This window comes from Xenopus laevis, chromosome 1S (assembly GCF_017654675.1).
Source record: "Xenopus laevis strain J_2021 chromosome 1S, Xenopus_laevis_v10.1, whole genome shotgun sequence".
Taxonomy (NCBI): Eukaryota; Metazoa; Chordata; class Amphibia; order Anura; family Pipidae; genus Xenopus; species Xenopus laevis.
The window spans coordinates 77,047,840-77,072,644 of NC_054372.1; the positions used below are offsets into that span (position 1 = coordinate 77,047,840).

At 39.8% G+C, this 24,805-nt stretch overlaps 1 protein-coding gene across 7 annotated transcripts in view; it reads right to left on the bottom strand.

The window, feature by feature from the left end:
* Positions 1-24,805, bottom strand: part of LOC108704099 (WD repeat and FYVE domain-containing protein 3) — a 453,243-nt gene that overhangs the window by 178,328 nt on the left and 250,110 nt on the right. For all 7 annotated transcript variants that reach the window (XM_041579765.1, XM_041579766.1, XM_041579762.1 and 4 more), the window contains 4 exons: positions 11,305-11,536; positions 10,956-11,116; positions 7,664-7,775; positions 1,716-1,906 (listed from right to left, as the gene is read on the bottom strand). In XM_041579765.1, coding sequence (XP_041435699.1) covers positions 1,716-1,906; positions 7,664-7,775; positions 10,956-11,116; positions 11,305-11,536 — 696 coding nt within the window. The remainder of the gene's footprint in view (positions 1-1,715; positions 1,907-7,663; positions 7,776-10,955; positions 11,117-11,304; positions 11,537-24,805) is intronic.

The following is a 24,805-nucleotide window of genomic DNA, read 5'->3' on the forward strand; positions in this document are numbered from 1 at the left end:
CTCAGACTACTTTGAGATGCAACAAGGGAGAAGGGGAAGTGACTTTTCAGTCACGAGCATTCACGCAGAGGATGGTGCGAGAGGCACCACCATTTTTTCTGGGCAGACACTCTGTGTGTGGAGGTGGGCAACTGGTGCAGCAGGAATTCCAAGAGAAGTAGTATTGGAGTGTCTGACACTAAGAAAGAGGCATAAGATAGTCTATTTACAATATATATTTTGTGCATTCTGAAGTATTCCTTTTGCTTTTTTATGTTCCTTGTGATCTAGCCTGTCATGGGTAGTCATCAGCTGCAGGTTAAAGAGAGTAGAGAAGGTGGAAAGGTGAGGGAAGGAGGGGGGACAAGATTTGAGAGGGAGATCGAGACAGACAGGTGAAGCATCACGTGGGGGGGCAGATTGGAGATGCAGAACACGCTTGCATCTGTGGACTCTTGCAAATTCCAGAAGGCTGCTGTAAGAAGCAATAAATAGTCACTATTTTTTGGGCTTGAGGGGGCTGTATGAGCATCTGTGTACTTGAAATGCCAGGCCCTATTTTTTTTACAGGTTTTTATTTAATGTTTTAGGTTAGGTGAAAGGAAAGAAGAGTAGAACAGAGAAAGAGAGTAAAGCTAAATAGGCTTTGCGAGTCATATCTATTTATACAGTATGAGCATTCAGCCAAGTATCCCAAATTGCATTGAATTTTGCAAGGTATCCTCTTGACAACAAGTTGACCAACTTTTGTGAATGCTGGAACAGATGTGGATTTCCATGTTAACAGTATGGCTTTCTTTACATAGAACGATAACTGGAGATAACATAACCGCTGGTATGAGAAGAGACCCGAGTCTTCCAGAACACCGAGCAAACATACTTTTGGGCAGAGAATGTTGGAGAGAGCCAACCTCTCGTTAATGTAAATTAAAACCTCCGACCAAAATTGCTTGATGACCGGGCATTCCCAAAAGACATGAAAAACATGCCCAGCGCTAGGTTGCATTTGGGGCAGATATCTGGTACTATCTGGCTTATTTTTAATCTCAGTCCAGTCCTGCATGAGAGGGAAGTGAAGAAGGCTGATACCCAAGAGGGAGTGAAACAGGAAAAGTGTGCCATGGGAAGGAAGTGCTGAGCCTGGAAATCAGATGGAAGGAGGTCAAGGGTGGAGGAAGAGCTGTTGGGAGAGAGTAGAAGCGACAAGTGGCACTCTCTTTAAGTTATAAACTTTGCGTTCTGATGTACGAACACTCCATTTATAAAGTGAATGCCTTGTTTTGCGATACATGAGAGGGGGGAAACTATTTCATTATTAAACAAAAAGGTTGGTAACAACTTGTAAAAATTTAAAAATAGAAACCAAAATGAATCAGTTTGTGGCCTACTACTAAATAAAAACAAATAATATGAAGTTGAACTAAACATTTAGTACAGGAAAAAAGCATTACGGCGTAAAATGTTAAATCTAAATGAAAAATGCATGTCTGTATTTGAGGTTGAAATAGTTTATGAAAGTCAAACATGCATTAATTTTTTCACCTACCAACACTATAAACCTCAGTTTCTCAGTATATTCACCAAAAGCGCTTTTCATTTTGTAATATCCATTTTTTATTACTACATAGTTACTTCATCTAACAATTTAAAACCTATTATGAGATCATTAATACAAAATAGCAGTAAAAAAATGCTTCATGAATTATCTTTAGAAGAATATTTATGATGGCTTTTACCTGATAACCTTTGATTCTTTCCATCTCTTTGCTGGCCAGTGGGTTGCTCTTCACAACACAAACTAGTGCCTTGACAGCTGCATACAGTCCTTCTACATCAGAAGCCATGGCCACTAAGCCGAGTATAGCAGCAGCACCACCTATGTACTGTAATGTGGTGGCCACTGGCTTTGGGACAAATGTTCTTACACCTGAATAAAAAAAAACAAACATTGTATAAACAATAGCAGAAGTAAAATAACAAATATATTTACATCACATGCAATATTGCATGGATATGAGAGTAACAATCAAGCTTTTGATAAACTGTACACATATAGAATGTACTTAAAGTGATACTGACACTAAAAACTACTTTTTAAAATATGATTGTACATTAATAGTTACTGTAAATATTTGTCGTGTTGATCGTTTTCTGCTGAAAGGTTTGTTTCTGAAATCAATTGTTAGTTGAAATTTTTAAACTTGACTGTTTTGCCAACCTGACTGTCCCATCTCAGCCTGTCAGTTAGAGATTCTAATGCTAACAGACTCCTGCTGCACAAATATGGCAGCCACCTCATACAGGAACATGGGGCATCAGACAGGTAATGTAAAAGCATTGTGTAAATACTTTATGGCAAATTTATAAGTTGCTTTTTTTTAGATGTAAAAAAAAGAGTTTAACTTCTGGTGTCAGTATCTCTTTAGTTATATAAACATTCTCACATAATTTGGAAGTGTATATAAAGAAATTGTTGACTTATTATACCAATAAAGTGAACAAAGGAGTAGCTTTATAAGTCAGCCCACTGCTCCCTGACCTGGAAATGCTACAGATCATGGCAGCCACCTAATAGAACATGGGGCATCAGACAGGTAATGTAAAAGCATTGTGTAAATACTTTATGGCAAAGTTATAAGTTGCTTTTTTTTAGATGTAAAAAAAAAGAGTTTAACTTCTGGTGTCAGTATCTCTTTAGTTATATAAACATTCTCACATAATTTGGAAGTGTATATAAAGAAATTGTTGACTTATTATACCAATAAAGGGAACAAAGGAATAGCTTTAGAAGTCAGCCCACTGCTCCCTGACCTGGAAATGCTACTGAACATAAAAATGGCATAACTACTTACCCACAGGCCCCAAGGGGGGGAGGTCTGACCATAGATTTTGCAGTAAAGTAGTTAGTGAAGTATACCTTTAACCTCTTATATGGCCATGTCCTTGAATATATATGTATACAATGGTGATTGAAAGTTTGTGAACCCTTTAACCTTTTCTATATTTTTATATGAATGTGACCTAAAATACAATATTTTCAAACAAGTCCTAAAAGGGAAATAAATGAAACAAAAACTACATTTGGTCATGTCTTGAAAAAATAATCCAATAACATGCTGGCGCTGGAGGGAAAATATGATGTGATTGGTGTGGCCAAAGCATGGCTGAATGAGTTGCATGACTGGGCAGTTAATATCAGCGGCTATACTTTGTAGGGACAGAGGCAATAGAAAAGGAGGAGGTATATGTCTTTCTTAGGCAGGATTTAAAAGCTAATATAAAGGAAGAGGTTATGTTAGAAAATGAGGGGGCATAAGTCTTATGGGTGGAGTTCTTCACCAATTGCAAAGAGTCTAGCAAATTAATTGTAGGTGTATGCTATAGACCCCCAAATGTAAGTGAGCAAGAGGAGGTTAAGCTCCTCCTAAAAAAGGCTGCTAGTTTGGGGCAAGTAATGATAATGGGGGATTTTAATTACCCTGATATTGACTAGAGCAACAGTTCTGCCAGGTCAGTTAATGGGAACAAATTTATAAACTTTTTGCATGACAATTTTATGGCACAAGTTGTTGAGAAGCTAACCAGAAAAAATGCTATTCTGGATCTAGTGATTTCTAATGACCCAGAACGTATAGCGAAAATGTGTGGGTAATAGTGACCATAATGTGATATTTAATGTCTGGTGCAAAAAACAATATAAACTGGGGCAACAAAAACCCTTCAGAGCAGAGATTGGGCATTATGTTTACAGCTAAAAACACAGAACATGAATGGATGTCATTAAAAATAATATTAAATAATTAATGTTCTCAATTTATTCCCTTATGGAGCAAATGTAAAAACACTAAGGGGCACATTTACTTGAAGTGAAGGATTAGAATAAAAAATACTTCAAATTTCGAAGTATTTTTTTGGCTACTTCGACCATCAAATTGGCTACTTATAGGAATACAGGCTTTCTAGGCAATTTGGGATCGAAGGAAAATCGTTCAATCAATGGATTAAAATCCTTCCTGAAGGAATTGCGCTAAATCCTTTGACTTCGATATCCGAAGTCGAAAGATTTAACTTCGAGGGTCGAATATCGAGGGTTAATTAACCCTCGATATTCAAACAATAGTAAATGTGCCCCTAAGAATCACCCTATGTGGCTTAATAAAGAAGTAAACAGGAAAGAAGAGAAAGGCTTTTAAAAACTACAGGTCTTTAGGGACAGAAGCTGCATTTAATAAATATAAACACTATAATACATTTTGTAAAACAGAACAGAAAGCAAAGAAAGTTAATGAGGTGTGCATTGCGGCTGAGTCTAATCCGATTTTTTTTTTGAGTATATTAAAAGTAAAAAGACGCGGGTTGAGAGTGTTGCTCCTTTAAATAATAGCACCAGTATGGTTGTAACAGATGCAGAAAAGGCAAATGTGCTAAATTAGTTATTTTCTTCAGAGTATACAATAGAGGAGTCAGAGTTCCCAGGCTCACTTCATAGCTGCACTGATGGCTCAGCTCAATCTAGTCAGTGGCTGACTCATTATAGGGCCAAGGCCAGATAGCACACACCCTTGGGTTCTAAGAGAGCTTAGTTAGGTTTTAGACCAGTCCTTATTTCTGATTTTCTCTTTCATCTGGTATGACACATATGGATTGGAAAAAAGTGCATGTTATTCCAATATTTAAAAAGGGATTGCGATCTCAGCCTGGCAATTATAAGACAGTAAGTTTGACATCTGTGGTTGGCAAATTATTTGAAGGCTTGTTAAGGGATCACATCCAAAATTTTGTCCTAGTGAATGGCATCATGCACAGCAATCAGCATGGCTTTATGAAGGATAGGTCATGACAGACAAATTTGATTGCTTTTTATGATGAGGTAAGTAAGATGCTGCACAAGGGGGGAGCAGGAGATGTGATCTATTTGGATTTTGCATTTGATACCGTGCCCCACAAACAACTGATTTCTAAACTAAGGTCTGTTGGGTTTAATGAAGTCAATTGCACATGGATACAAAACTGGCTACAGGATCGGGTACAGAGGGTGGTTGTTAATGGTACATTCTCTACTTGGAATAAGGTTCTTAGTGGGGTCCCTCAGGGCTCGGTATTGCGTCCACTTTTATTTAACTTGTTCATTAATGACTTCAGGGAGGGTACTGCACGTAATGTTTCCGTGTTTAGAGATGACACAAAACTATCCAGTCCAATCAATTTCAGGATCTTGACAAACTGGCAATCTGGGCAGCTAAGTGGCAAATGAGATTCAATGTTGATAAATGCAAAGTCATGCACCTGAAGCAAGCAATGCCAGACAGCAGCATCAAGGGCAAATACGGTCTTGAGTTGTATTAAAAGGGGCATTGATTCAAGGCAGGAAGTGGTCATTCTTCCACTGTATAGAGTACTGGTAAGACCCCATCTAGAATATGCAGTACAGTTTTGATCTCCAGTGCTCAAACAGGACATTATTGAATTAGAGAGGGTAGAAAGAAGGCCAACTAAGCTAGTAAAAGGTATGGAAAATCTTAGCTATGAGGAAAGACTGGCCACGCTGGAGAAGGGCGATATGATAACTTTGTATAAATATATAAGGGCATCATATAACAATCTCTCTAATGCTTTAACAGTACGTCTTTCCAGCTGACGCAAGGTCACCCGTTTCAATTAGAAGAAAGGAGGTTCCAAAGGGGTTTTTTACAGTGAGAGCTGTCAAGATTTGGAATTATCTCCCTGAATCAGTCATAAAGGCTGATAGATTAGTCTAGTATTAGACTAGTCCGATTGCCATTTTAGAGTCAGGAAGGAATGTTTTCCCCCTGAGGCAAATTTGAGAGGCTTTCAATGGGGTTTTTTGCCTTCATCTGGATCAACTAGCAGTGTTAGAGTTAAAAGGTTGAACTTGATGGACATGTGTCTTTTTTCAACCTAACTTCCTATGTTACTATGTATATCTGCATGTGAATCCTTAAGATTATGATATAATTTGAAGGTGAAATCAATGTCTGGTGTTTTTAGTCAATGGGATGACGATCAACAGGGCCTGGCCAAGGTGTAGGCAGAGTAGGCACGTGCCTGGTGTGCAAAGTTGGGGGGCGCCAGGCACATACCTCCTCTGTCGCCTACCCCCGGTCCGGTCCGCTCTGTGCCAGACTCTCTGTGCTTTTTTCTACTTTTTGCGCTCTTGCTCCTCACGCTAAGTCGATGCCGCGTCTGGCCGGCTTGCCTAGGGTGCCTGTGCGGCGCGGCCCGGCTCTGACAATCAGATATGAGTGAACATCCTGTTTTATTTAAATAACTGGGATAAAGCAAAGCCTAATCACACATACAACATTTGTAAATGTGTATCATGGCTCAAACAAAGTAGGTGACCTCAGAAAATTGTTGTTGATGCCCATAAAGCTGAAAAAGGTTACACAACTCTCTCTAAAGATTATGGACTCAATCAACTTATCAGAAAGTTTGTATACTCTCAGCAACTTATTACCTTAAAAAAGACACAGCGGGGTGTAATCACCAATTCACTGAATTTTATTAATTCAAAAGAAAGAAAGAAAAATAAAACCATGTATGTCTTTATATTCCAAAATCACTAAAAACTGTTTATACTACTGCCAATAACTACTTAGGAACTTATAAAGTACTTGTGCTTGTCTATATAAAGATCACCAAAATGCTTATGTGCTAAATTATATTATGAAATCAAATTCATAAAACTACAGTTCATTAAAGGTTCTAATACATCAATTATAATTTCTTTGACTGTGATACTTTTTTTAAAAAAAAACACCCAATGAATTTGATTAATCAAATCAGTTTCTTAATTAATTCTCTGTATAATTAAATTAATTTTTATATGACTTATTAAAATAACAGGTCATCAAGATAAAAACATAACGTTCTAAAGTGCTTTGTGCTAATTATTTAACAACCATACGAGCCCCAAGTGATTAAATTAACTAATGTGAAATAGATTGTTGTGCCAATTATCAATTATTTAAGTTCATAAATTCCACAATGACTAAGGTAAAAGATTAAAAAACACAAGGTCCTTTCACAGGAATTCCTGTGAATGTTAAATTGTATCAACCTTATCAGTTGATTGGCAGGATAAACAATGTAACGATTAGTTCAAAAATTATCTCACACTTGACTAAATATAATCATTTTTGTTTCATTTGTTTAACTAGGTTTTCTTCATCTACTTTTAGGACTTGTTTGAAATTCAGATGATTTTTTAGGTTATATTCATATAAAAATATAGAAAATTTTAAAGGGTTCAGAAACCTTCACGCACCACTGTATGTCCTTATTTATATAGTGCTACCTGTATGCAAAGTAATATGCATTTTAACAATACAGTACAATAGTTTAAAAAATGTGGGAACAACATAAAATACAGTTGAAAGATTACCACAAGCCCAGCAAAGCTACTATAACTGAGTGGGTTTCTCATAGAGGCACTTTCCTATGATGTAATTCAGGATGGCATTCCATCCTGCCATTGTTAGCAATCATAAAAGTTGAAATAGGGGCAAGCTTAGATAGCAAAATTATGAGTGAATCTCAGATTCACCCAGGAAAGATAGCAAGGATGCAGTTGGAGATCTGAATTGGGATTTCATTATGAATTAGAAAATCAGCAGTTCTTCAACTGGACTTGCATCAGTTGCATCAGTTACCTGACACTTACCCAAATAGCCAATGAGCGCAGCACCTATTGTCCGAGCAGGTCCATTTAAATGTCCAGCTGAGTTGTGCAGCAGCTTCACTGGAGAGGCATTCTCGTGAGATGATATGGCCAGCTGAGTAAACAAAAGTAGCATTGAATTAATATTTTAACAGATCATAAGCATAGGGCTGAGGAAAAAAAATATTTGATGAATAATTCTTGTTGTGTTAGGTACACTTAGCTCATCAATATAAAACTATAACTTTGTTAATTAGGAAATCATTTATGACTACATTTGAAAATAATGAATCTGTGATACTGTCTAATGAGAGCCTCCAAGCACATTTTTTCTGTTAAAAGATTAATTGCATATGTCACAATTATTCATTTCTATTACTCATTCAAAAACATTTGTGTTGGGCATAGTTACCAAAGAGGGAAAAATGAGTTTCTAAGAGACTTTTCAATATTGCTGAATATTCCCTTAAAATATTACACAAATGAGAGTCACTAGCCACTAGCTTGAACCAACCCCAATACTGGTTATTGATAAGCATGGCTTAAACTATTTGTGCCTTTCAAATTAAGTAATTTGCTTTTTATCTAGTTACTGATTATTCCATCTTATACTAAAATTAAATACCGGCTGGGTGGTACCCTTAGATGTGGACAGTGATATGCTGAAGCAGTTTGCAATCAGCATTAATTTTTTTTTTTTTTCAAAACTTTTTTATTGGTTTACATTATATTCAAGTACATTGTGAAGTAACCATTTTTCTTGTTTTTTTCTTTTTCAGATAACAGGCGTTCACCTACACAGAGGGAAGCACCAGCATTACAATCAGTTACAGTAAAAGATGATGTACCATTTTTATATCGCATACCAGCCTTCATTTTTTAATGGTTTTCCAGTTATTTGGCAGTATTCAGCAATTTTTTTCTTCAGGTCTAAACTGCCGAATGGTGAATGGAGAGACTGTTTGAGAGGCATACCATCTATTTTTAAAGCAAGCAGTTCAGTTCAAGTATAAGCAGTATCACACCGTCATTTTGAACAAATTATCCCATGTTACAAGCGGATGGGGTCAAATGATTGAAAACTATTTAGTCATATCTTGCCCAATGCATTAATTGAAATATATAAACTGGCTTCTTTATAAATATACTGAACTGCAATTGAACCTTTTATGAAGTGTGTGTCAGTACAATATTAATGGGACTCTGACCATAGTATGTGCAGCATTGCGATTAAAGTATTGCATGCTATAGTTGCCATTTATCAAGAGTTGTATTTAATACTATATCCTGTGTATCGATTTTTACAAAATGCAGTTTTCTTTCCCAACATGCATTTCTGTTTTTTCTTGTTCCCCTCAATTCTGCTGGGAAGAATTTTATTAAACTTTCGTGAAAAAAAGTGGAAAAGTAATTTATATGCAAAATGTAGCCTGTCAATACGCAGCGTTCTTACGCCACAAATACGGAATTTCAGCAAAGTCTATTTCCAAACCTGCAGATCCCATAGAGTTCAATAATATGGTGTTTCCTTGGCCTATTGGCGTTTCTGCTGAAAACACAAATACTGATGTCTTGTGGAGGATGTTAGCTCGCAAACGCCCAGTGGGAATTGCTATAGTGCGTATTGCATTATTTTCAGTAGGGCTTAATGTAGAGCGTTTTTAAGCTCAACAGCGCATGTTTAAAAACGCAATGTAAAAATGACGTGTGACCTCATCCTAAACATTCTCCACCATTAAGTTTTCAGTGGTTTACCAATAACAGATTTTGTACTCAAGTCATGAGTGCAGTAAAGCAGCTTCTGTTTAAGAAATCGAGATAGAGATAAAAGAGATATCTCCAGCCTGGTTGTATGACCTAATAAATTAAAATTTTCACTCTGCAACAAAGAGGTGCTGCAGCGTTATTTTTTCTTTTATCTCTATTTAAAGGTATGGCCGTGTAAAAATAAAAAAAAGCTATAGTATATTTGAACTATAGTGTAAATTGTTTGATTTATAAATTTTTACAACCTGACTAACCTTAGTTTATTATCCCATATTTATAAACTACACTACAGTTACTGTAGCACAAGAACAACAGTTCAGGTAGTGTGTGTCATGCTTGATTAGAATCAGATAGGAATGGAGAATTTATCCCATCAAAGTTCAATAAATATATATCATTGACATTTATCACTGTATAAGCTGTCATTATGCATTATCCCATATAAGCCCAAATAATTACTGGTCTGGAATGTTGAATACAATAACATTTGATAAATACTGAGATTTAAGAAGTTTTATCAAATTATGGCTTTATCTGTAGAAAATCAATTTTAGCTAAAAAAAATCATTCATTATCTATCAATCTATCTATCAATAGCATATTAAGTGAATTTGGGATTTAGTATCCTTGTTTAGAAGAATCAAGAAAACTCAGATGCTTTTTCACATTGCACCAGACACAAGGACATCCATTCAGTAAGGAGGTTTATCATGTTTTGCAGAAAATACTTTTTACAGTGAGAGCTGTGAAGTTGTGCAATTCTCTCCATGAAGTGGTTGTACTAGGAGATATATTAGAACTTCAAAAGAGTCTTGGATGACTTTTTAACAAGGGAGAAAATACAAAGTTACTGTTACAATAAGGATTTTTTTTTTTGAAGAGGCTTCCAGATTGGTTATTACCTTCCTCTGGATCAAGTAGCAGTTAGGCAAGTTATAAAGAGATTGAACTTGATGGAAGTGTCATTTATTACATTTACTAAGTTACTATAAAACAAGTGCAGATTCCAGTTAGTAATTTACATGGATATGTCAATGGCTTATTGTCTCTGTGACTGACTTACTGTAATAACTGTGTATTGTGTCACCAAACATGGACAATGTTTTGAGGCAGAAAGCAGCCAAAATTTAGAACGATGTTGGTTTAAATGCAGATGAGCATATGATATGTTAAAAAAGATGATTATACAAGAAAGTTTGGCAACTTGTCAGCAGAACTGGTTTAAGAAAGGGAACCACACCTAACTAGGAGATGGAGGGAATCCATCTCTACTAAATAAGCATAATAAAAATAATACAATCAAGATTTCACAAAATTTCACAGAATATTCACTGTAGTTAAACTAGCATATTGAAACCATCTTTATTGTGTAATTTCAATTTCAGTTTACAAGTCATCTATACACCTAAAATAAGAGTTTGGTATTGGAGTGTTGACTGGCAGGTTTAGCAGGAAATGGTGACCAGACAGATAAAAAGGTTTGTATGTATGTTTATGTATATTTTAACCCTTTCGAAAAACAATATACCTGCTTTGCAATGGCTTTACTATCCAGTTTGTTATAAACTTTTCGAATCCTTGCAACAGTAAGTAAAGATACTGAAAGTGAATAGAGTCCAAAGGAAACCTTTTCTTCTGGCACAAGTGACACCAGGGATAGACTGCCAGTTTCAGATTTTGAGTCTTTACCTTAGAAAAAAAATAATAAATAATAATTAAGAGTCTTGTTTAAAAAAAGTCTGTATACTTTTAAAGATCTTTTGACACATGCAATTTAAGGCTCCAGGTGACAAATTATCTATTACATTTAATAAGTATTTCCAAATACAGAAGAGTACAATTTTACAAGTAAATTTAAGTTTATTTGCACAACTTACATGGAGTACACACTGCTTGAAAGCTTCCAACATAATTTGGTCCAAGTTCATAAATGATACCAACACTAGCAGAAGTCAAGACTTCCTCCAAAAAGTGAGTTGGTCCCAGACGCCACACTAGGCAGGACAACTGGCGTTGTGCTGGTGGAGTGCCAATGTATGCATAAACCGTACTCACCACAGGTGGGTTAGTTAAACCAGACCCTCCAGAGGTACTGTGCACATAATGAAGCTGAAAAAAAATAGAAGAATGGTTTGATATGGTCATTCTTTACAAAACATAAGACATTATCTGTTATACATTATAGACAAAGGTGGCAATAAACAGGCAGATTCTGTCATGTGAAACAACAGATCTTGGCACAATTGGACAAAATCGTCTACTTATTGTTGGAGTGCCAATGATTATATTGTTGCGAAAAAATCGTGCTAACAGTAGATAGGACAGGTGAAACAATGAAATTGGTCAGTGGATGGTACAGTCATATAATCATCATTAAAAGATCATTCACTGAACGTGCCTTCTGTGAAAGTGAATATACTGTATGTGAGATCTTGCAGCCTACATAGCAAAGATATGACCAAAGTCTCCTCACATCTCTTTTACCATGGATGGGTGAATTGTTTGTTGAAACAAGTCAATTGAATTGCTCATAGACCACAAACTAAATCTGCCCATGTTTGGCTAGAAAACATGAATAAGAAGCAATCCTACTGTGATATTGAGTTGTGTTTGACAAACTTGCAGCACAGCAAACAAGAAATCTTTAAACTGGCAATAAATAGAATAGCTTGCTCATGCAACCTGAAGCATTTTAGCTACAGAAGGGCAGATTCATAGCCCATTCCTACAAATGTACTAAACAAAACAGAGTTTGTGGTATACTGCATATTAATGAAGGACACTTTGCTAGCCAGAAACTATTTTATTTTAGAAATAAATGGAATATTTGATGTGAATAAATATACATGAATTAGGCCAGAGAACCTGATCTCAATCAAATAAGGCATAATACTAAATAAACGTTATGTAAATGTCTTGATATACATATTTTTTAGCAGTAAAAGGCAACCACAGCAATTTGCCAGGGAAGATCCGTGCCTCCAAAGATACTTCTGTAGCTCCCCATCTTCTTTTCTGCTGGTTCACTGCACATGCTCTGTGTTGCTGTCAGTTGCTGAACTTAGGGTCGATGCACAATATACTGAATATATATTATATAAATGTTACAATACAAGGCTGATTAGTAATAAATACAGATAATTACTACATGGCAGCACAGAAACCAGTAGGGATGTCGCGGACTGTTCGCCGGCGAACTTGTTCGCGCGAACATCGGCTGTTCGCGTCCGCCGCAAGTTCGCGAACGTCGCGCGACGTTCGCCATTTTGGGTTCGCCTTACCTGGCGCTTTTTTTTGACCTCTCACCCCAGACCAGCAGATACATGGCAGCCAATCAGGAAGCTCTCCCTCCTGGACCACCCCCACACCCCCTGGACCACTCCCCTTCCATATATAAACTGAAGCCCTGCAGCGTTTTTTCATTCTGCCTGTGTGTGCTTGGAAGAGCTAGTGTAGGGAGAGAGCTGCTAGTGATTTCACTGATTTGAGGGACAGTTGATAGTAAGTTTGCTGGCTAGTAATCTACTTGATACTGCTCTGTATTGGAGGGACAGAAGTCTGCAGGGATTTGAGGGACATTTTAGGGTAGCTTTGCTGGCTAGTAATCTACCTTCTACTGCAGTGCTCTGTATGTAGCTGCCTGCTGTGGGCACTGATCTCTTCTGATCTCATCTGCTGACTGCTGTAATAACCCAATAGTCCTTGTAAGGACTGCTTTTATTTTCTTTTTTGTTGTTTTACTTTGCTACTTTAACAGCCAAGTGCTATTAGTCTAGCAGTGTTGGGGAGTCCGACTGGTGTGCTACTGTGCTGCTCCTAGTAGTTCAGCAGCACCAACCCGAGAATATTTTTTTTTTTTAATATACATATAATTTTTTTTTTATTTTACTTATCTTACTGTTCTTTAAGGTGTCCAGTGCTGTTTGCTGTTCTTCATAGTAGTGCACCAATAGTAGTGCACTTGCAGGCATTATTTGCCCAGTGGCCATCTAGCTGTGTGAGCTTGTTCACATTCTGTCTAAATATCAATAATAATACCGTCTCCAGAAACACCACCTGAGTGACGTTTTTCAAGCAGCAATAATATATTCCGTATCCACCACTGCTGTAGTGTATATGTTGACCTTGTAGGCATTATTTGCCCAGTGTGTTCTTCATTTTCAAACCACTGCCACTTAGCTGTGTGAGCTTTTTCACATTCTGTCTAAATATCAATAATAATACCGTCTCCAGAAACACCACCTGAGTGACGTTTTTCAAGCAGCAATAATATATTCCGTATCCACCACTGCTGTAGTGTATACGTTGACCTTGTAGGCATTATTTGCCCAGTGTGTTCTTCATTTTCAAACCCTTGCCACTTAGCTGTGTGAGCTTGTTCACATTCTGTCTAAATATCAATAATAATACCGTCTCCAGAAACACCACCTGAGTGACGTTTTTCAAGCAGCAATAATATATTCCGTATCCACCACTGCTGTAGTGTATACGTTGACCTTGTAGGCATTATTTGCCCAGTGTGTTCTTCATTTTCAAACCACTGCCACTTAGCTGTGTGAGCCTTTTCACATTCTGTCTAAATATCAATAATAATACCGTCTCCAGAAACACCACATAGTAACATAGTAACATAGTAAGTAAGGTTGAAAAAAGACACATGTCCATCGAGTTCAACCTGAGTGACGTTTTTCAAGCAGCAATAATATATTCCGTATCCACCACTGCTGTAGTGTATATGTTGACCTTGTAGGCATTATTTGCCCAGTGTATTCTTCATTTTCAAACCACTGCCACTTAGCTGTGTGAGCTTGTTCACATTCTGTCTAAATATCAATAATAATACCGTCTCCAGAAACACCACCTGAGTGACGTTTTTCAAGCAGCAATAATATATTCCGTATCCACCACTGCTGTAGTGTATACGTTGACCTTGTAGGCATTATTTGCCCAGTGTGTTCTTCATTTTCAAACCACTGCCACTTAGCTGTGTGAGCTTGTTCACATTCTGTCTAAATATCAATAATAATACCGTCTCCAGAAACACCACCTGAGTGACGTTTTTCAAGCAGCAATAATATATTCCGTATCCACCACTGCTGTAGTGTATACGTTGACCTTGTAGGCATTATTTGCCCAGTGTGTTCTTCATTTTCAAACCACTGCCACTTAGCTGTGTGAGCTTGTTCACATTCTGTCTAAATATCAATAATAATACCGTCTCCAGAAACACCACCTGAGTGACGTTTTTCAAGCAGCAATAATATATTCCGTATCCACCACTGCTGTAGTGTATACGTTGACCTTGTAGGCATTATTTGCCCAGTGTATTCTTCATTTTCAAACCACTGCCGCTTAGCTGTGTGAGCTTGTTCACATTCTGTCTAAATATCAATAATAATACCGTCTCCAGAAACACCACCTGAGTGACGTTTTTCAAGCAGCAATAATATATTCCGTATCCACCACTGCTGTAGTGTATACGTTGACCTTGTAGGCATTATTTGCCCAGTGTGTTCTTCATTTTCAAACCACTGCCACTTAGCTGTGTGAGCTTGTTCACATTCTGTCTAAATATCAATAATAATACCGTCTCCAGAAACACCACCTGAGTGACGTTTTTCAAGCAGCAATAATATATTCCGTATCCACCACTGCTGTAGTGTATACGTTGACCTTGTAGGCATTATTTGCCCAGTGTGTTCTTCATTTTCAAACCACTGCCATCTAGCTGTGTGAGCTTGTTCACATTCTGTCTAAATATCAATAATAATACCGTCTCCAGAAACACCACCCGAGTGACGTTTTTCAGGCAGCAATAATATATTCCGTATCCACTGCTGTAGTAGTGTATACGTTGACCTTGTAGGCCTTGTTTGCCCAGTGTGTTCTTCATCTTCATTTTCAAACAACTCCCATCTAGCTCTGTGAGCTTGTTCACATTTTGTCTAAATATCAATAATAATACCGTCTCTAGAAACACCACCCGAGTGACGTTTTTCAGGCAGCAATAATATATTCCGTATCCACTGCTGTAGTAGTGTATACGTTGACCTTGTAGGCCTTGTTTGCCCAGTGTGTTCTTCTTCTTCATTTTCAAACAACTCCCATCTAGCTGTGTGAGCTTGTTCACATTCTGTCTAAATATCAATAATAATACCGTCTCTAGAAACACCACCCGAGTGACGTTTTTCAGGCAGCAATAATATATTCCGTATCCACTGCTGTAGTAGTGTATACGTTGACCTTGTAGGCCTTGTTTGCCCAGTGTGTTCTTCTTCTTCTTCATTTTCAAACAACTCCCATCTAGCTCTGTGAGCTTGTTCACATTCTGTCTAAATATCAATAATAATACCGTCTCTAGAAACACCACCCGAGTGACGTTTTTCAGGCAGCAATAATATATTCCGTATCCACTGCTGTAGTAGTGTATACGTTGACCTTGTAGGCCTTGTTTGCCCAGTGTGTTGTTCTTCTTCTTCTTCATTTTCAAACCACTGCCACTTAGCTGTGTGAGCTTGTTCACATTTTGTCTAAATATCAATAATAATACCGTCTCCAGAAACACCACCTGAGTGACGTTTTTCAAGCAGCAATAATATATTCCGTATCCACCACTGCTGTAGTGTATACGTTGACCTTGTAGGCATTATTTGCCCAGTGTGTTCTTCATTTTCAAACCACTGCCACTTAGCTGTGTGAGCCTTTTCACATTCTGTCTAAATATCAATAATAATACCGTCTCCAGAAACACCACCTGAGTGACGTTTTTCAAGCAGCAATAATATATTCCGTATCCACCACTGCTGTAGTGTATACGTTGACCTTGTAGGCATTATTTGCCCAGTGTGTTCTTCATTTTCAAACCACTGCCACTTAGCTGTGTGAGCTTGTTCACATTCTGTCTAAATATCAATAATAATACCGTCTCCAGAAACACCACCTGAGTGACGTTTTTCAAGCAGCAATAATATATTCCATATCCACCACTGCTGTAGTGTATACGTTGACCTTGTAGGCATTATTTGCCCAGTGTGTTCTTCATTTTCAAACCACTGCCACTTAGCTGTGTGAGCTTGTTCACATTCTGTCTAAATATCAATAATAATACCGTCTCCAGAAACACCACCTGAGTGACGTTTTTCAAGCAGCAATAATATATTCCGTATCCACCACTGCTGTAGTGTATACGTTGACCTTGTAGGCATTATTTGCCCAGTGTGTTCTTCATTTTCAAACCCTTGCCACTTAGCTGTGTGAGCTTGTTCACATTCTGTCTAAATATCAATAATAATACCGTCTCCAGAAACACCACCTGAGTGACGTTTTTCAAGCAGCAATAATATATTCCGTATCCACCACTGCTGTAGTGTATACGTTGACCTTGTAGGCATTATTTGCCCAGTGTGTTCTTCATTTTCAAACCACTGCCACTTAGCTGTGTGAGCCTTTTCACATTCTGTCTAAATATCAATAATAATACCGTCTCCAGAAACACCACCTGAGTGACGTTTTTCAAGCAGCAATAATATATTCCGTATCCACCACTGCTGTAGTGTATATGTTGACCTTGTAGGCATTATTTGCCCAGTGTATTCTTCATTTTCAAACCACTGCCACTTAGCTGTGTGAGCTTGTTCACATTCTGTCTAAATATCAATAATAATACCGTCTCCAGAAACACCACCTGAGTGACGTTTTTCAAGCAGCAATAATATATTCCGTATCCACCACTGCTGTAGTGTATACGTTGACCTTGTAGGCATTATTTGCCCAGTGTGTTCTTCATTTTCAAACCACTGCCACTTAGCTGTGTGAGCTTGTTCACATTCTGTCTAAATATCAATAATAATACCGTCTCCAGAAACACCACCTGAGTGACGTTTTTCAAGCAGCAATAATATATTCCGTATCCACCACTGCTGTAGTGTATACGTTGACCTTGTAGGCATTATTTGCCCAGTGTGTTCTTCATTTTCAAACCACTGCCACTTAGCTGTGTGAGCTTGTTCACATTCTGTCTAAATATCAATAATAATACCGTCTCCAGAAACACCACCTGAGTGACGTTTTTCAAGCAGCAATAATATATTCCGTATCCACCACTGCTGTAGTGTATACGTTGACCTTGTAGGCATTATTTGCCCAGTGTATTCTTCATTTTCAAACCACTGCCGCTTAGCTGTGTGAGCTTGTTCACATTCTGTCTAAATATCAATAATAATACCGTCTCCAGAAACACCACCTGAGTGACGTTTTTCAAGCAGCAATAATATATTCCGTATCCACCACTGCTGTAGTGTATACGTTGACCTTGTAGGCATTATTTGCCCAGTGTGTTCTTCATTTTCAAACCACTGCCACTTTGCTGTGTGAGCTTGTTCACATTCTGTCTAAATATCAATAATAATACCGTCTCCAGAAACACCACCTGAGTGACGTTTTTCAAGCAGCAATAATATATTCCGTATCCACCACTGCTGTAGTGTATACGTTGACCTTGTAGGCATTATTTGCCCAGTGTGTTCTTCATTTTCAAACCACTGCCATCTAGCTGTGTGAGCTTGTTCACATTCTGTCTAAATATCAATAATAATACCGTCTCCAGAAACACCACCGAGTGACGTTTTTCAGGCAGCAATAATATATTCCGTATCCACTGCTGTAGTAGTGTATACGTTGACCTTGTAGGCCTTGTTTGCCCAGTGTGTTCTTCATCTTCATTTTCAAACAACTCCCATCTAGCTCTGTGAGCTTGTTCACATTTTGTCTAAATATCAATAATAATACCGTCTCTAGAAACACCACCCGAGTGACGTTTTTCAGGCAGCAATAATATATTCCGTATCCACTGCTGTAGTAGTGTATACGTTGACCTTGTAGGCCTTGTTTGCCCAGTGTGTTCTTCTTCTTCATTTTCAAACAACTCCCATCTAGCTGTGTGAGCTTGTTCACATTCTGTCTAAATATCAATAATAATACCGTCTCTAGAAACACCACCCGAGTGACGTTTTTCAGGCAGCAATAATATATTCCGTATCCACTGCTGTAGTAGTGTATACGTTGACCTTGTAGGCCTTGTTTGCCCAGTGTGTTCTTCTTCTTCTTCATTTTCAAACAACTCCCATCTAGCTCTGTGAGCTTGTTCACATTCTGTCTAAATATCAATAATAATACCGTCTCTAGAAACACCACCCGAGTGACGTTTTTCAGGCAGCAATAATATATTCCGTATCCACTGCTGTAGTAGTGTATACGTTGACCTTGTAGGCCTTGTTTGCCCAGTGTGTTCTTCTTCTTCTTCATTTTCAAACCACTGCCACTTAGCTGTGTGAGCTTGTTCACATTCTGTCTAAATATCAATAATAATACCGTCTCCAGAAACACCACCTGAGTGACGTTTTTCAAGCAGCAATAATATATTCCGTATCCACCACTGCTGTAGTGTATACGTTGACCTTGTAGGCATTATTTGCCCAGTGTGTTCTTCATTTTCAAACCACTGCCACTTAGCTGTGTGAGCTTGTTCACATTCTGTCTAAATATCAATAATAATACCGTCTCCAGAAACACCACCTGAGTGACGTTTTTCAAGCAGCAATAATATATTCCGTATCCACCACTGCTGTAGTGTATACGTTGACCTTGTAGGCATTATTTGCCCAGTGTATTCTTCATTTTCAAACCCCTGCCGCTTAGCTGTGTGAGCTTGTTCACATTCTGTCTAAATATCAATAATAATACCGTCTCCAGAAACACCACCTGAGTGACGTTTTTCAAGCAGCAATAATATATTCCGTATCCACCACTGCTGTAGTGTATACGTTGACCTTGTAGGCATTATTTGCCCAGTGTGTTCTTCATTTTCAAACCACTGCCACTTAGCTGTGTGAGCTTGTTCACATTCTGTCTAAATATCAATAATAATACCGTCTCCAGAAACACCACCTGAGTGACGTTTTTCAAGCAGCAATAATATATTCCGTATCCACCACTGCTGTAGTAGTGTATACGTTGACCTTGTAGGCCTTGTTTGCCCAGTGTGTTCTTCATCTTCATTTTCAAACAACTCCCATCTAGCTCTGTGAGCTTGTTCACATTTTGTCTAAATATCAATAATAATACCGTCTCTAGAAACACCACCCGAGTGACGTTTTTCAGGCAGCAATAATATATTCCGTATCCACTGCTGTAGTAGTGTATACGTTGACCTTGTAGGCCTTGTTTGCCCAGTGTGTTCTTCTTCTTCATTTTCAAACAACTCCCATCTAGCTGTGTGAGCTTGTTCACATTCTGTCTAAATATCAATAATAATACCGTCTCTAGAAACACCACCCGAGTGACGTTTTTCAGGCAGCAATAATATATTCCGTATCCACTGCTGTAGTAGTGTATACGTTGACCTTGTAGGCCTTGTTTGCCCAGTGTGTTCTTCTTCTTCTTCATTTTCAAACAACTCCCATCTAGCTCTGTGAGCTTGTTCACATTCTGTCTAAATATCAATAATAATACCGTCTCTAGAAACACCACCCGAGTGACGTTTTTCAGGCAGCAATAATATATTCCGTATCCACTGCTGTAGTAGTGTATACGTTGACCTTGTAGGCCTTGTTTGCCCAGTGTGTTCTTCTTCTTCTTCATTTTCAAACCACTGCCACTTAGCTGTGTGAGCTTGTTCACATTTTGTCTAAATATCAATAATAATACCGTCTCTAGAAACACCACCGAGTGACGTTTTTCAGGCAGCAATAATATATTCCGTATCCACTGCTGTAGTAGTGTATACGTTGACCTTGTAGGCCTTGTTTGCCCAGTGTGTTCTTCTTCTTCTTCATTTTCAAACCACTGCCACTTAGCTGTGTGAGCTTGTTCACATTTTGTCTAAATATCAATAATAATACCGTCTCTAGAAACACCACCCGAGTGACGTTTTTCAGGCAGCAATAATATATTCCTTATCCACTGCTGTAGTAGTGTATACGTTGACCTTGTAGGCCTTGTTTGCCCAGTGTGTTCTTCTTCTTCTTTATTTTCAAACAACTCCCATCTAGCTCTGTGAGCTTGTTCACATTCTGTCTAAATATCAATAATAATACCGTCTCCAGAAACACCACCTGAGTTGTTGTTGTTTTTGTTTTAAAAATAATGCCAGGCAAAGGCAGGCCGCCACGCAGAGGCACTAGGGGCCGTGCTGCTATGCTATCCTGTGGCCCTAGGAAATTGCCCAGTTTTAAAAAGGCAATGACCCTGAACTCCCAAAATGCTGAAGAGGTAGTTGACTGGCTTACACAGCACACCCCATCCTCTACCGTTTCTAACTTTACCACAACATCCTCATCCTCCACTGCTATGGGCACCCCACGTAACACTTCCTCCACCACCGGCGCCCCTTCTTCACTGGAGTCAGAGGAGTTATTTTCACATGAGTTTCTTGAACTGAGTGATGCGCAACCATTATTGGCAGAAGAAGATGAAGGAGATGAGGACGTTACACCAGATTTAATTCTGGCAGAGAACACAACAGAGATGGACATAATGAGTGATGACGAGGAGGTCCCCGCTGCTGCTTCCTTCTGTGAGCTGTTAGAAGAAATTGATGCATCTGAGGAGAATGATGATGAGGAGATTGATGTTTTGTGGGTGCCCAGTAGAAGAGAGCAAGAGGAGGATAGTTCAGATGGAGAGACGGAGAGTCAGAGAGGCAGGAGGAGAATAAGACTTAGAAGAAGCAGGGAGGACAGCTCGCAGGGAACAGTAGGGCAACAACATGTATCGGCACCTGTGGTCAGCCGGCCAACGCACCCGCCATTGCCGCCAACGCCGCCGACTTCTACTTTTACCCCCAGATTGCCAGCCTCAAAAAGGTCAGCAGTGTGGGATTTTTTTAATGTGTGTGCCTCTGACAAAAGCGTTGTAATTTGCAATGAGTGCAGTCAGAAACTGAGTCTTGGGAAGCCCAACAGCCACATAGGTACAACTTCTATGCGAAGGCACATGAACGGCAAGCACAAAGCACTTTGGGAGCAACACCTCAAAGGCAACAGGCAAACTAAAAGCCACCCTCCTTCTGGTCCAGCATCTTACTGCTCTACCTCTGCTGTCCTTGACCCGTCTGAACCACCCTCCACTCCGCCTTCCACCTTGACCACCAGTTCCCATTCCCAGTCATCTGCCCCCAGCCAAGTTTCTGTGAGGGCCATGTTTGAGCGTAAGAAGCCAATGTCTGCGAGTCACCCCCTTGCCCGGCGTCTGACAGCTGGCTTGTCTGCACTCTTAGCCCGCCAGCTTTTACCATACCAGCTGGTGGACTCTGAGGCCTTCCGCAAATTTGTAGCAATTGGGACACCGCAGTGGAAGGTACCCAGCCGCAATTTTTTTTCAAAAAAGGGAATACCACACCTGTACCACCATGTGCAGAGCCAAGTCACCGCATCTCTGTCACTTAGTGTTGGGCCAAAGGTCCATATGACTACTGACGCATGGTCCTCCAAGCATGGTCAGGGCAGGTATGTCACCTACACTGCCCACTGGGTGAACTTGGTCATGGCTGGGAAGCAGGAAATGTGTGGCTCAACAACGACAGTGGAGTTGGTGTCACCGCCACGGATTGCACGCGGTTCTGCCACCACCTCTACTCCTCCTTCGCTCTCTACCTCGTCTTCTTCCTCTTCTTCGTCCTCTGCTGCTGGGTCCTCCTCCTCCTCCACACCTGTGCACCCCCAGCTCCCCCTAGGCTATTCGACGTGCCAGGTACGCCGTTGTCATGCTGTCTTGGGGATGACGTGCCTGGAAAGCAAAAACCATACCGGATCTGTACTCCTGTCATCTCTGCAGTCACAGGCCGATCGGTGGCTGACCCCACACCAACTGAAGATCGGAAAAGTGGTGTGTGACAATGGAAGCAATCTGTTGGCAGCACTGAGACTGGGCAATTTAACACATGTGCCCTGCATGGCACATGTTCTGAATTTAATAGTACAACGTTTTGTCTCAAAGTACCCAGGATTCCAGGACGTTCTCAGGCAGTCCAGGAAGGTGTCGGCCCATTTCAGACGTTCCTATACAGCCATGGCACGCCTTGCTGACATTCAGCAGCGGTACAACATGCCAGTCAGGCGTTTGATTTGCGACAGCCAGACTCGCTGGAATTCAACGCTCCTCATGTTGGAACATCTGCTGCAACAACAAAGAGCCGTCAACGAATACCTGTTTGAACTGGGTGGTAGGACTGGATCTGCAGAGCTGGGGATTTTTTTCCCCCGTTACTGGGTGCTTATGCGCGATGCCTGCAGGCTCATGCGCCCTTTTGAAGAGGTTACAAATATGGTCAGTCGCACCGAAGGCACCATCAGCGACCTAATACCCTTTGCTTTCTTCCTGGAGCGTGCCGTGCGACGAGTGACAGATGAGGCTGTAGACCAGCGTGACGAGGAGCAGGAAGCGCACGATTTCTGGTCGGAATCACCAGAACGAACCCAGGCACCTGCTGCAACGCAGGGAGAGGTGTCAGAAGTGGAGTCAGAGGAGGAAGGTGGCTTTGTGGAGGAGGAGGACCAACAGGAGCAGGCTTCCCAGGGGGCTGGTGGTGACCTTTTGGGGACCCCTGGTCTTGTACGTGGCTGGGGGGAGGAGACCGTGGATGATGCAGTCCTTGATAACGAGGAAGCGGAGATGGATACCTCTGCATCCAACCTTGTGAGAATGGGGTCTTTCATGCTGTCATGCCTGTTGAAGGACCCCCGTATCAAGAGGCTTAAGGAGAAGGACCTGTACTGGGTCGCGACTCTACTAGACCCTCAGTACAAGCATAAAGTGGCAGAAATGTTACCAGCATACCACAAGTCTGAAAGGATGCTGCATTTACAAACCAGCCTGCAAAACATGTTGTACAATGCTTTTAAGGGTGATGTCACTTCAGGAACTCATCAACATTCCAGGGGCAGAGGTGCCAGTAATCCTGCCACGAGCGCACCTGCAAGGACAAAGCACTTTGGCCACTCTGTAACGTCAGACATGCAAATGTTTTTCAGCCCAAGGCAGCGGCAGAACCCTTCGGGATCCACCCTCAAAGAACGCCTCGACCGGCAGGTAGCGGACTACCTGGCATTAACTGCAGATATCGACACTCTGAGGAGCGATGAACCCCTGGACTACTGGGTGCGCAGGCTTGATCTGTGGCCAGAGCTGTCACAATTTGCCATGAACCTCTTGTCTTGCCCCGCCTCAAGTGTCCTCTCAGAAAGGACCTTCAGTGCAGCAGGAGGGATTGTAACTGAGAAGAGAACTCGCCTAGGTCACAAAAGTGTGGATTACCTGACCTTTATTAAAATGAATGAGGGGTGGATCTCGGAGGGTTACTGCACGCCGGAAGACTTGTTCTGAGTTTCTGATTCTGACTCCCCATGCAGCTGTCCTTCTCTGCACGCCTCATGACTCCACATACAGCTGTCCTTTAGCGTCCTCCTCCCTCCACCACCGTTACAAACTAGGGTGCAAACCCTACTGGTTTAATTTGAATCCAGGTAAATCCTGAGTTTTTCTGGCCTCTGTGCTTCAGTGGCTGCGACCAAAAAAAACAGAATATTTTCAGCATTTATATGGCATATTTTTTCTGGCCTCTGTGCTTCAGTGGCTGCGACCAAAAAAAACAGAATATTTTCAGCATTTATATGGCATATTTTTCCTGGCCTCTGTGCTTCAGTGGCTGCGACCAAAAAAATTGAATATTTTCAGCATTTATATGGCATATTTTTTCTGGCCTCTGTGCTTCAGTGGCTGCGACTAAAAAAAACAGAATATTTTCAGCATTTATATGGCATATTTTTCCTGGCCTCTGTGCTTCAGTGGCTGCGACCAAAAAATTGAATATTTTCAGCATTTATATGGCATATTTTTTCTGGCCTCTGTGCTTCAGTGGCTGCGACTAAAAAAAACAGAATATTTTCAGCATTTATATGGCATATTTTTCCTGGCCTCTGTGCTTCAGTGGCTGCGACCAAAAAAATTGAATATTTTCAGCATTTATATGGCATATTTTTTCTGGCCTCTGTGCTTCAGTGGCTGCGACAAAAATAAATGAATATTTTCAGCATTTATATGGCATATTTTTTCTGGCCTCTGTGCTTCAGTGGCTGTGACAAAAAAATGAATATTTTCAGCATTTATATGGCATATTTTTTCTGGCCTCTGTGCTTCAGTGGCTGCGACTAAAAAAAACAGAATATTTTCAGCATTTATATGGCATATTTTTTCTGGCCTCTGTGCTGCAGTGGCTGCGACCAAAAAAAAACAGAATATTTTAAGCATTTATATGGCATATTTTTTCTGGCCTCTGTGCTTCAGTGGCTGCGACCAAAAAAATTGAATATTTTCAGCATTTAT